This window comes from Phoenix dactylifera, chromosome 4 (genome assembly GCF_051530095.1).
Source record: "Phoenix dactylifera cultivar Ajwa chromosome 4, Ajwa_hap1_PhDact_Kaust_v1.1, whole genome shotgun sequence".
NCBI classification, from domain to species: Eukaryota; Viridiplantae; Streptophyta; class Magnoliopsida; order Arecales; family Arecaceae; genus Phoenix; species Phoenix dactylifera.
Genome location: NC_143193.1, coordinates 41,947,809 through 41,961,668, shown reverse-complemented (window position 1 = coordinate 41,961,668; position 13,860 = coordinate 41,947,809). Strand labels below are relative to the sequence as shown.

At 41.2% G+C, this 13,860-nt stretch overlaps 2 protein-coding genes across 2 annotated transcripts; both read right to left on the bottom strand.

The window, feature by feature from the left end:
• Positions 1-101: 101 nt before the first annotated feature.
• LOC120110684 (uncharacterized) lies at positions 102-1,262 on the bottom strand. The gene has a single exon (XM_088720817.2). It carries the CDS (start codon positions 1,260-1,262, stop codon positions 102-104), a length of 1,161 nt encoding a protein of 386 aa, XP_088576943.2.
• Positions 1,263-7,492: 6,230 nt separating this feature from the next.
• LOC103709958 (cytochrome b5-like) lies at positions 7,493-13,860 on the bottom strand. The gene is made up of 3 exons (XM_008795508.5): positions 13,671-13,860; positions 8,028-8,094; positions 7,493-7,937 (listed from the first exon to the last, which is right to left on the bottom strand). Exons 1-3 carry the CDS (start codon positions 13,755-13,757, stop codon positions 7,687-7,689), a joined length of 405 nt encoding a protein of 134 aa, XP_008793730.1. The 5' UTR covers positions 13,758-13,860; the 3' UTR covers positions 7,493-7,686.

Below are 13,860 nucleotides of genomic sequence, written 5' to 3'. Positions count from 1 at the left end.
TCAAAGTCTTGCATGTCAAGCTGTAAAAGATTTGTCTCTAATTCTTTTTCCCCTATCTGAATTATGCAATCTCTATATTTAGTGTCAACAATTGCGGTTTTCTAAAGGGGTGTAGCAACATGCCATGGTTCCACTAATTTCTCAGATGTGCTATGTAATTGTCTGGAAAAGCTAACTGACACGAAAGAATGCGTAGAACCAGAATCAAATAGAATGAGGGCAGGGGCCGAGTTGACTGGAAGTGTACCTGTCACCACCTGATCGCTAGCACTGGCATCCTGATGGGTCAGTGCAAAAACCCGAGGGTTACCCCTCGACCTCTGGTCCTCCGGTGCAGTATGCCTGGGCTCATCCCTTTTTCGGCTAGGGCAGTCGCGGGCGATGTGTCCTGTCTGCCCGCAAGAATAACAACCCCCGGTCTTCTTCAAACAGGTACCCTTATGGTTCCTGCCACAGGTGGGGCAGCCTCTGCTTTGTCTCTTCTTGGGCACAGACCCCTTGCTGCCTCCGGACCCACTACTCGGTGCTCCCGACGACCGGGTCCTCTTCAGGTCCTCCCTCTCTCTCCCGGACCGTATCAGGTCAGCCTCAACCTTCAAGGCTCGGTCCAGTACATCCTTGTAGCTTGAGAACAGATGGGAGGATATTCGGGACCGAATCCCGTACCTCAACCCCTGCTCGAACCTGTTTACCTTGCTTCTCTCCTCCTCCATGAACTGGGGGCAAAATCGTCCCAGCTCGTTGAATTTATTGGCGTACTCCAGAACGGACATCTGGTCAGTCTGGGTCAGCGTCAAAAACTCATTTTGCTTCGCCTGGTGGACTGAGTCCGGAAAATATTGGTTGTAAAACATCCTCTTAAAGTCCCTCCAGGTGAGTCCGTCAACGGCATAAGCCGTCTCCATGGCCGTCCACCAGTATTCGGCATTTCCTGTCAGCATAGAGGTCGCCAGTCGGACTGTCACCTCATCAGGAAAGTGGAGGGCTCGGAACATCTTCTCCATCTCCCGGATCCATGTTTCTGCCGCCATGGGGTCAGACCCACCCTCAAAGATCGGGGGGTTCAGTCGGCGGAACCTCTCATAGCAGGAGTCTGCTGATGGCATAGCGGCCAGCTGCATCATCTGTTGCTGTTGCAGCACTTGTGCCATAAGCTGATATACTCCGGCTAGGCCTGCCTGACCCGCTGCAGACCGTGGAGTATCCGGAGAAGCTGACCGCTCGCTGGGCTCCGGGGAGGGTGGTCTCCTGTCGTCGTCCATGTCTTTCTAATGATCACCTAGCAGTCAAAAATTTTTAAAGTGAGATTATGATAATCTAGCATATTATAACATTTTCCATGACGGTGACATTCTTAACTACCCCTTTCCTCAGGCATTTTATGGTTATTCTATTGTTTAACCTAAGGCTCTGATACCACTAGATGTCACGCCTCGGACCCGGATCCGTGACACGGCCGTGCTATTGCCGACTATCGCCCACAGTAGCACGCAGCCTCATACAGGGGTAACAGGTAGCCAAAAGGATTCAAACTTTTATATATATTAAAAGTTTTGCAGTACAACCTTGAAGTTTGATACCAAAAATACAGAACTTCTATGCTATTCAAATGTACAAAAGTATATAAGCTTCTCCAAAAATAACGAAGCTCTGTAATAAAATAAAAACATATCTGATGGCGATCACTGGTGAGGATCTGAAAGAAAACGAAGCATAAACAGACGTGAGCTACACGGCTCAGTAAGTAATCCTGCATAATCCTACCGGATCAACTAGTAGGCTAAACACGTAAATCAGGGTTTGAGAAGCTGACATGCATATTTATCTAATAATCATCATGGCATAATATGTATGCAATTTAAACAAAGCAGTAGTGCAAATCACAAAAATTTTCATAAAATATGCATATGAAACCGTGCCCCCGGCATGCCGTGGTCCATTCTCTCGGATGCTACTGCGAAGTCAGTCTCGGCCACTGGCGGGGCCAGCTCAGTTACTATTCAGCCACTGGCGGGGCAGACTCAGTTATTATTCAGCCACTGGCGGGGCAGGCTCAGTCATTCTCGGCCACAAGCAGGGCCAGCTCAGTTGCATTCGATCAGTAGCATCTTTGAGTTCATTATAGTGCCTCTTGGCTAGCTAAGACTTTATAAATTTACATGCATGATTAAAATATCAGCATCATCATGTTGCACACATAGCCATAGCTCCTGGGATCATGCAAGTTACTTATGCATTGTAACATATCATGCATGAAACATATATACTTAAAAAAAATGCTGAGGAAGCATTAATAACATGACATGATCCATAACAGGATTAGAACAGGTTACTTACAATAAGTTGTTATCAATCCCTTGAGTCCGGACGACGAGTCTTTAATTCATAGGACCATATTATAAGACTCACATTATCCTCTATTTATCATAAATTTTAACCCAATTAAAGTAAATTTGAGTCTACCAAGCCTAATTGGGCCTCTAAGGGAAAGGTTGGGCCTGATTTGTGGTTAAGTCCACTTTTTCTAGCCAATTTGGCCTTCTGCCAATTTAATTGGGCCTGGTCTGGGCCTGTTTTAGGGCTAATTGGGCCTGCTGGGGTCAACCTTTTATGAACATGGTTCGGACCCATTTTAATGGGGTTCAAATTTAGCCCAATTTGCTTAATTTGGGTTCATTCAGGCTATGTTAGGTTCAGACCCAACATCAATTAGGCTTAATTGACTCGTTTAATTCGATTGGGCTTGGATCAACCCTACATTGGGCTCACCTCAAACCGATTTGAATCATTTGGGCCTAACGGGTTTCGGATCCGAACTTGGATCCGACCCGCTAGGCAACCCGTTAAGGCCCCCCTCCCCTTTTTTTTTTCTTCTTCTTTCTCCTTCCGGGAGCTTCCAGAGGCTTCGGCCTCGCCTCCCTTCTTCGCCCGTGCCTCTCCATCTCCCATCCGCCGGCCCCCCCTTCCGCCTTCACCGAAACCCTCCCCGGCCTCCTCCTCTCCCGGTGCCTTTCTTCTTCTTCCCTCGCCGCCTTCCAGTTCTTCCCCTCCTCTCGCAGGCGGCCAGGGAGGCGAGGCTCCCGATCCACCAGCCCGGAGTGGTGCTTCCCTTTCGGGGCGGCGGCGGTGGGAGGCCGGCTCTTTCCTTCTTCTCCGAAGTGGTGCCGGAGGAGAGGAGAAGAGCCGGGAGGTGGGATCGAGGCCGATCTCCTCCGGGAGGACTTCACCGGCTCCGACCACGGCGAGGTAAGGCCGTGGTCTGAGGTAAGTACCCCCCCTTTTTTTTTGTTCTTCTTCCTCTTCCGTTTTCTTCTTCTCCCTTTTTCCCCCTTTTTCTTGTGGAAGTCGCGCCGCCACCTCTCGGCCGGCGGAGAGGTGGGGCTCGGCTGAGGCCGGCGGCCTAGGGGCCGCGTCTGTCGCCGGTACGGCCAGACCCGGTGGCCCCTTGGCTGCCTCTCAGCCTTAGGGCAGCGGCAGCCGCGGGCTGTCACCCGCAGGCCGAGTCCGGCTGGGCTCGGCCCGGGTGGCGTTGGGCTCGGCTTGGGCCGTTTTGAGGCCGGCCCGCGGCCCGTGGGTCCGGCCCGTAGCGGCCCTCCTCCTGTCTCTCCCGTGCCGGTTTCCTCCCCTCTGTGCCGGTTTCCTCCCCTCTGTGCCGGTCTCCTTCCCTCTGTTTCATCAATGAAGCAGAGCAGAGAATACCCCACAGAGGGGTGTCTCCACCCTTTCCTTGCCCTAAAAAAAAAACTACTTACAGGGCCCTTACCTTGATTCGGTTGACTGGAGTTGGGCAGTATCTCCTTCTCGGCAAACTCCCTCCTTCCTCTCCTAGGGCTGCAGGGTCCCTTCCGCCTCCAGCTCCAAGGCTTGGCTCTCTGGTGCAGTAGATCCAGAGGGTTAGAGGTTTAGGGAGGGTACATTCAATTCGGGGTTAGCAAATCTTAGGGGTTTTAAATATAGGGCTTATGACTTGACCCCAAAGGAGAGGTGGCGTTCTCTCCTTCCTCACTGCTCCGGGAGCCACCAGCTGCCCCTCCTCCTCAGGCCAGCTCACAGCTCATTTGCCGAGGGGGAGGAGGTGGCGGGCTCCTGTTTTGCATGCCTGTGGGGGTTTTTCCGTTGGCCATCTGGTGGTCTTGTCTTTTCAGCCCTCAGGCGGGAGATTATTGCCATCTCAGCTGGTTGTAGCCTCGGAAACCAGAAACCCAAAAAGCCAGTAGCTGATAAAACCTACTTATCTTGGGCCAGTGTGGCCTGCTAACCCCTCCCTGGCCCAATACTATTCAACTGGGCCCTACAGTATTGGGCCCGGTCTGTATTGGGCCCGGACATTACAGATAACAACTAGGATCTTTGAGTAAAGCACTAATATTTTGAAGTTTAGATGTTGCTTCGTAGGGAAATCACAAGTTCAAAAGCCAACATAAGTGAGAATATCAAGCAAATTTCTCAAGGGCCAAATCTTCTATAATTCGAACCAAAGGGTTAGGTTCCCCAAGGTGATTGATCTAGACTCAGGTCTTATTTAGAATTGTTGTTAGTAGTAGAGCTTTTGTTAATAGAGCTTTTGAAAGTAGAGGTTTTGCTAGTAGAGCTTTTAACATAAAGTTGTTTGCCATTTGGTAGCTATATTTGAAGTGCTGTGGTAGAATTTTAACATCTATTTGGTAACAAAACTGGGAAAGTGCTTTTAATATGAGAAAATGACAGTAAAGGATATTGTACAATATTTTTTAACTTTTTAACTCTTTGTACTATCCGGACTAGGTCGCACGAGGCTAGAAGCTGGGCTCGATCTTCTTGGTGACAAAAAAGATTTCCTGGCGAATTCTATCAACATGCTCAAGCACAACCTTAGCATCCAGAAGAAAGAAAGTAGAGGGGAATCAAGTACCAATTGCAGTAGCACCAGGCATTCGTTGTAAGAAAGAGAAGGCTCTTCGACCCCACCAATCTTCTATCAGTATGATCCATAACAAACTGCCAATCGGATTGGCTCAACTCCCTGTCCAATAGAAGTCCCAGATAATTGGTAGGAAGAAACTCACTTGCAACTCAGAATATAGCTGAGAGACGTTCTCCCAATGCTGAATCATCACCAATCACAATCAAACAGCTCAGGAGATAATTGATCTCCAAAGCTGATATTGAAGGTTCAACCAAAAAGCCTGATGATTTGTATAGGATCATCAAGCATCTCTCTTTCACCAGAAGGCAGCTTAAACTGTTTACCGAGAACCATAATATTCATTCAGGTTGGCTTCCACCATGGAAGGGGTTACCATCATCAAATCTTAATGCTGAGGTATGAAGTTGCTTAAGGTAATATACTCAACTTCCCCCCTCCTTTTAAATACCAAATGCTTTGAATTTGTGCTTGCATAAGCAAGGTTTCTCTTTTGTAATTTTGATGACAGAGTCCAATACTGCAGGCATACATAAGGAATTTCCTGATGAGGGTGGAAAAGTTTGGCAAGGAGGCAGGGCTCCAGAATCCACCACTTGATGCTCTTCATCTTGTGTGGACTACCCCAGCTATAGAAAGCCTACCATCTGAATAAAAGAACCAGCAGTGGTAACCCATGCCCAACCTATACGAGGTGATAACTATTATATTGGTCATCTAGGGTAGACTCTTTTTTGTACCCTTATTTGTTTTTGTGGCATAACACCATTCTCAAGTTTTCTGTTGGCTTGTTGATGAGTTGTTGCTTTAGTAGTCTGATGCCAACAGTCATTTTTCCAATTATTGAGATCTCTTGCTTGGTTGGGAGAATTTCATATGCATTATCTGTGAAGATTTCTCTCTCTTCGGAGGAAATTTGTCGATTCAGTTGTTCTCCTCTATGTTATTTGCAGATATTAGACATTGAAAAATTACAGCAGTTTTCATCCAAATGTCTGTCACCTACCACCCTTTAATCAGCTAGCAATCTCTTGATCAAGATGGTGTTGCAGAGAATTTATCGATTGCATGCATTTTAGAAAACACAAGAATTTGACCTGCCATTCATGTACCACACCATTATCCAGGCAGCAAAGATCACAACTTAGTAATGAGTTGTCATGAAACATTTTAACTTATATTTGCCGATCTATCAGAGTTCTGTAGCATAATACAGGGAAAGAACAATTCAAAGGAGTAAACACAATAACATGCTATCACTCTCGATGAACAACTTAGAAATTAACAATTCATGTGAAGCTGAGATTCATGGTCGCAGGCCCGAAACAGTTTCATCTCATAATATTCCAGGTGCGACATGGTCTAGAAATTATTTCAGGGTCATATAGACATGCATTCATCGCAAGTACTTTTGTGGAAAGCTTACATAATTTCATTGTGGAAATTAATCATTGGGTGACTGTTTATATGTATGACAGGCCGAGGTACTTGGTCAATGAACCTCAAATGCTCCAATACCTATACAGATAACACTTAACCCTCTAACCTAATTACCAATGGTTGACTGTTTGCCTCATCCTACATAGATCAATGATATAAGAGTACAAATTCCCATTTCTCACTAGAACTATCCAACATCTTAGCTCATGTGTTTAGTATGGAGAAAGTTAACGTCTTCTTGACCACTTGCTTGCTATGACAATGCTGAAATGGACTTCATCATCTATCATTCTCTGCCTTTCTCAGACAAAGGTGCTTGAGCAACAGATTCTGAAGCAATAGGAAAACTAACCCTTTTCGGGTAAGATCCTAGGTCCTTATATTGGCAGCTACAACTTCAGATGTTGATGATGCTGTTATCATGTGAATTGTTAAACTACATCACATGGATGAATGATAAACTTGACACAAAATTGAAGGCAATATCAGGAGCATCAATTTAGTGGTGTGAAATAATCATGGTAACACCAAACCTTGCAGTCAATTTGTATCTGTTCCTATGTAAATGGTTACCGATATGTAATAACAAGTGCAATATCAAATATTAGTGCAACTCATACATAGCTAAATTTGACAAATTGATTGAAGATCGATTACAAATCTATCCCTAGGCCTTATTTTTCAAGAAAATCAGAATGAATTCCCTGTAAGTTACAATTAGCAACTAATGCCTATCAACAAAGATTTAATCTCACTGGCTATCATTTCCTGTAGTACTTGTCCTACTGAGTTTGTCTTCTGGTAACATGATATAAGTAAAATCTACTTGTTACTTTTTCATGCAATGCAACCATTTTCAAAATGTTTTAATTAGACATTTAGATTGCAGCTGTCTTGGAAGCCAATTGTTCTTGCTATATGATCATTCTGATCCATGAATTAATTGTGCAAAGAGAGTATCATATAAAGTTTCTCTCAGTGAATGAAGCTTGCTTAAAGTCTATATAGCAGCATCATGACCCTAGTTTGAGTCATATTTTAAGACTAGCCAGGCATCTACCACTCTAATCTATACTTAGAGCCAGCTACAGGAAACATATTGTTAAAGATAACATTTCAAAAAGGCAATAACTGAAAATGTTCAGCCAATAGAAATAACTGAAAATGTTCAGACGAATTTAAGGCATGGAGAAGAGAATATGCTCCAGTATCACAGGAATAACAGATGAAAATAACCCCAGAAATGAGATACAAGCAGAGTTACCAGACACCATTGAAGTTGCAGAAATGTAAGACACTACAAATACCAACTTATCACTAAGTTATTTAATTTGGCATCATATCTAGGCTGATTTTGTGTAGATTCTGATGGCAACAGCCAACCCCAAGATAGCTAAGGGAACCAAAAACTGGAGTAGCTTAATGATGAAGTCAGAGGTCTTGTCCTGGTTGTAGTGAGGTTGCTTGGGAGCGGTATAATTGACTTTGGTGGGAATCGTCGTTGCATCTATCTCCCCAACATAGTACTCATCCATCATTGCCCTTGCAGTGGTACTGTGGCCCACATCCTCGAAATCGTCTGTGGCATCCTTCCCTACAAATTGCAGAATCATACTGAGGTAAATTACCACATTTTCAATAAGCTCAGTCTTCGTTGAGCATTGGCAAGTATAAACAGATTTACCAGTTGCTGACAGCAAAACCTCATCTCCCCCAGGGTGATCTTCTAAGAATTTTGTTACATTGTAAACCTGTTCAAACATATTAAGACGTGAAACTCAACAAGAGATTATGCAAACAAGATGTCAAATTTTATGTGCAATGGAGAAGGCAAGAAAAAGAATCCATATGAATAGTTGTAAATTATAAATTCCTGATGGAATTAGTGACTACCAGCAGTGTTGCTAATCCAAAACCATAATCATGATCATCAAACCCTTGCCTGACCTATTTGGCCCAGCTTTATGAATCCTCAATCATCAAGGATTCCTATTTAGGACTATCTCCGATGTTACCTTAGGTCATCCCTCCTTGCCCTATTATTCTTCAACAAGGATTGAAGTACCCCTCCTTACTGCCGATATTACTAACGTTACTGCTTGGTGAAATTGTCCCATTCAAATGCAAGTAACATGGATTATAGACCCTTCTCAAGAGTTTTAATCTGGCCTGCAGGTAATTTATCATCTGGATAGCATATAATTAAGCTGATTATGCTTGAAAAAAAGTCTTTGCTCCATAAAACACCATGACATCCACATCATGCAAGGTTCAAAGCTTTGGCAGGAAACAAAGAGTTCAAATGAAAAAGATCAATTGCAGCCAAAAATGAATTCAAAATCTCCTGAGTTCCAGCAGTTCAGAAACTGCTCATAATAAGGATAAATGCCTCATTTGAGGGTTATATCATGAGTTGATCAAAATAATGCTTTCCCATGGATAATAAATTACAACCATAGGAAGTCTTTTCGCGATATTAAATTCATATTTGTCAGATGAGTATTTGTTTCAAATATTTTGTTGTCTTTATGTTTTGTTTTAGATATGTAAAAACTATGCAAGCTCTTGTGGAGGCACTGCATTCATTTGATAAAGTATCCTAATTTTGTAAAGAACAAAAAGAGTTTCTGTTATTTAATATTTTCAACAAATATAACAATTTGACCCTAACACAATTTCTTAGTTTTTTCTGGTAGTTTGTCTTGTTTTCTATTTCTATTTTTTTCCAACTACTGACTTTGAATTTTACTGTGTTTTGGATATTCTAGATAGTTTGTAAAAAGTCTAAAAATAACCGACACAACATAAAAAGCTAAATAGACCGTAATAATAATCATAATGTAAAATGACAGTTAACTATTTTCCCACTCATACATTATTTTTATCTGTTATTTCTGATTTTGCAAAATATTCTCTTCTTTTGTTCCAGTCAAAACTCAGGTTTAACCAAAATCTTTGAAATTACCGAAATTGAAACCCATTTGGTCTATCCTTAACCAAGACTAAAACCAGGTTCAATCTTTGATTAAAAGCAGAGCATAAAGTACTTCGGAGCAGCAGCGCCAATTTCATGATTGTTATCTGCCATAATGTCAGTCTTCTATGAAAAAATTGAAATAGGCCCCAATACACAAAGTAGCGTTGCTAAGAAAAGACTGATTCCATAAATAATTACAGAGAAAAATGGTTAAGGTGTGAAGAGAAAAGGGGAAAAATCTCAAACACTAGGGAAACATATCCCAGAATTTGAACCTGGAAACTCCTCCAAATGGAGGAGAGATGCAACCACTGGCATATAAGCAGCTGTTTAAGGCCAAGCTGGAGGGACAATGGACAGCTTAAGTTTAGTAGACTTCAAAGGACTCCAATAGGCAAGTAGGGAGGTTCAATGGTATGTCCAGTGGCTTGAAGTGAGAGAGAGCAGAAAACGGACATGTATGGCCACTCCCTTCCATATCTCACCCTTGTACCCCTACTCTTAGGTTTTTACTCATTATCTTTCTTCCTGACTCTCCCTTTATCTATTGTTTTCTATTCAATCTATGGTTGTTCTAATACATTTTTTTAAAGCTTCAACATATATGGTTTCTTGCTTTAAATAGCTTGCAATTCTAAGTTTCTAACCATCCTCCTTGTGCTCTTTTATATTAATTGCATGATTGCTTGAATTTTCAAATAACTTTCGGTAATTAGACAAAGAACAAAGACTTCTTCAGGTTATCATAGTTTGTCTGGATTGAATTGTGGCTTATGTGGACATTCCCTTATTTTTTTCCTGTTTCGTCTATTGTTTACCAACCAGAGCATATTCAGCAGCTTTGACCTATCAGTTATCCTTAGGACTAATCAATATCGCCTTAGTACTTACAGAAGTTATCTTAAACATTCTGCATTAACTGTTTGCTGAGTGAAATTGGGAAAAAACATTCTCCCTTATAAGAACACAATACTCAAACATCAAAAGCACCATAAAGCAACTGACTTTTGAGGGAATAAGTGAGCAATGATGGAAAAATATCAAGCATTTATAGGTAAAGGAGAACAAGATGTCTAAAGATTTAAGGATGAGCCACCGTACAAACAAAGAAATCTAACAAATTTTACAACAAAATTATGTTTTAGTACTTACAGAAGTTATCTTAAACATTCTGCATTAACTGTTTGCTGAGTGAAATTGAGAAGCAACATTCTCCCTTATAACAACACAATACTTAAACATCAAAAGCACCAGAAGGCAACTGACTTTTGAGGGAATAAGTGAGCATGATGGAAAAATATCAAGCATTTATAGGTATAGGAGAACAAGATGTCTAAAGATTTAAGGATGAGCCAGCATACGAACAAAGAAATCTAACAAATTTTACGACAAAATTGGGTTTCAGATCCAATAATTGAAGACATGCAATTTGAAGGCAAAGGTTTTTCGACATTTGCTGACATATGACAAAATGAATAACCTCTGAGAAGTTGATTGTTTATGATCAATGACACAAAATGTCTTTCTTGATTCTTATTTCATGAAAAGAAATTACCAATTCTTGTGACTCCAACATCAAATGACTGATCAAAGACCAGCATGTGACTAAAAATTTTCAATAAAATGATGGCGTCAATTGGTTGAATTGATCAAGTCTCTTGTCAGGGAATAAGAGACCGAGAGGTGTGATATGACAATACTTCAGTATCGCTTCAGTAGGCCTATTGACACATGGTATAGATGCTGTCTCAACTTCAGCAGCATACCATGTGGTGGCACGGCATTATATCGTATCAACCCAGCCTATACTAGTAAGGTACTAATATGGTGTCTAGTATCCAAACTGCCGACCTTGATATCCCTAACATATACAACCAAGAAGTGATGCCTTCCTAATAATACGGATATATAAAGAACTTAATTGAAGTACACTGTAATAACTTTAAGGTCAAGATAGAAGGATTTGAAAGCAGTGTGTAAACATAGGAGGAAATAAATGGATCAAATGCATCCTCAATTCATCAAAACTTTCTCATGTAAATTAGATGAGATAGTGTTTGTATATTGTGTATAATGCTAACTATACCGGTCACTATTCTAATTGTGAATTCAAAATTAAGAACCAAAATGTCTAAGCATATAAAGACAAATATGGCCTCAAAAATTTTAGGAGTATCTCTTGTATGTTGACTCTTATTATATGTGTATACAGCAATGTTGTCAATACTTCATGAAGGTTTTGATAAAAAATTTAAATCCCATAACATGCAGGGTGCCCCAGTTTCTCCATCATGCCCTACTATCCCGCCCTATCCCAATGGTCATACCCGTCAAGTGCCCGTCAAGTGTCCCAACACGTTATGTCTGTCTCTCTCCTCTTCTTCTTTCCTTTCTTTCTTTTCCTTGTTCCTTTATTTCCTTTTATTCTTTTTCTTTCTTTCCTTCTTTCCTTCCTTCCTCCCTTCCTTCCCTTCTTCATTCTTTCCTATTTCTATTAAGGCTGCAAGTGGAAGAGATTAACCTCTTCTTGGTCCACAACCAATCTAAAGAATTTGAACCTATTCAGTGAAAATAACCTAATTCAATCTAACCCAATCATTTGGATCAGATTTGGATCAACAAAATGTGACTTGTCTAAAATATGGAATGAATATGGATCACATAAGAGAAAATCCATACCGGAACCATCAATAAACTGATGGAATAATTTTTTCTCAGCCATACTGGCCCACCTCAAATATAAGAAACTAATATGATGTTAATAGTAACTCTTAAAAGGGTACGTTTTCAGAAAGCTGCAGAGAAAGTATTCTGATGAATGAAATGGCCAGAACTATCTACTAATGAGCCATTATATATATACACACACACACACACACACACTATCATTAGATTATAAAAATCAATTATGACTGATGTCACATAGGGATGCACAACATTTGCGTGTGTAAAAGTGTAGGGAATTGCAATATTTATTTCCCCCTTTTGAAACACACAATCAACTACAGATAAAGATTATTCCATAATGCATGAAGTAGCATGTGTCTTTGTTGTGATATTCAAAGACAATATCAAAAACACGTCCATGGGAAACTGGATTGCTAGCCATCTGGACAACCTTTAGGTATTACAACATATATAAGTTGGTCCTGTGTTGCCTATGTACGAGGGCAATTGAGAAAACCAGACTAGCATTTAGATCATTGCAAAGCTATTGGAACAAGCTATAAAATCTAGCTGCCTTTGTAAGATGAGGTTTTCTAGAAAAGATAGAAGAGCCAATAAAAGAATGATCAGTAGAATCATTGGCTCAATCAACAAAGCTACAAAATTCAGTTTGGAGGGCAGGAAAGACAGCAAAGTAAGAGTGTCATGAAGATAACAGGAAGAATGTAAAGGCAAGTAGCATTTGGATGGATTGTAGAACACATGCAAACAGACTCATCACAAAAACAAGCTTGACAATGCACGTGAAGAGATATTTAAAAAGGCAAAGCCACTAAACATCTACTAATACCAACTGCAATTTAGGAAGGGTTTGCCATTAGAGGTACAACTGAAATGAAGCCCCACCAGATTAACAGCATCCAAGTGTTGACTCGACAAAACATAACCATCAGCAGGTGTGCTCTCTTTACTTTTTTCATTTTTCTATCCTATTCCATGTTAAGATGAATAGCATTCACTGGCAGGAAACCAAGCCATCCTTACTATTTCTGAATACCAAGTAAAAAACATAAATAAGATTGTGCAAATTTTTAGACAAAGGTCTTTAATAAAAAATTATAATCTTTAAGATTTTTTTTTTTTTTTGTGATCTCTGAACAAAGTCCATTCTTGTTCATCTGAATTACTAAAACTTCAAAACACGTGCATGGCACGGGGTAACTATCAAATACACCAATCGTGCAAACAATTAGAGTACGGTCAGATCTCCTGATATCTTCATGCACAATATAAGTATGAAGCAAAATATTTTCTATGTACTTATAGATACAAAAGGATTGTATATAAAAATCCTCGTATATCAAAATATTTCTGTTCCTCTGAGAGGGATCTGCTCTCCTTGAGAGTACCAATCAAAAAAGCCCCGCCTTTTTCCGCTACAAGGTATCACAGAATCGATCCATCGAAGATAAAAATCCCCCTCTGCCCTTTTGACCCACTTTCTCTCCACATCATCAACCAAAAAAAAAATCTCACCTTGTTCCCCTAAAATCAATCCCAGAACGGATCCACAGACGGGGGATCGATTCATGGAATCAGACAAAGACGTACGAAATTGGACATGAAGAAAATACCAAAAGCTGAGATTTTTGAACCCAGATCGATGATTAAATCCAAGAATACCTTGCCGCCGATGATAAGCCAACAGTCCTCGTTGGAATTGTGCTTCGAGACATCCTCCAGCGTGTACACCTTCGCATCGCTCCCCATCTCTCTCTTGCTCTCTTTCTTGGATCCCAACGAAACAAAGAGAGCGGCGAAGAAGCCGAGGATTTGGAGGTCGATATATACCGTGCAGAGCGGCTCGGTAGGT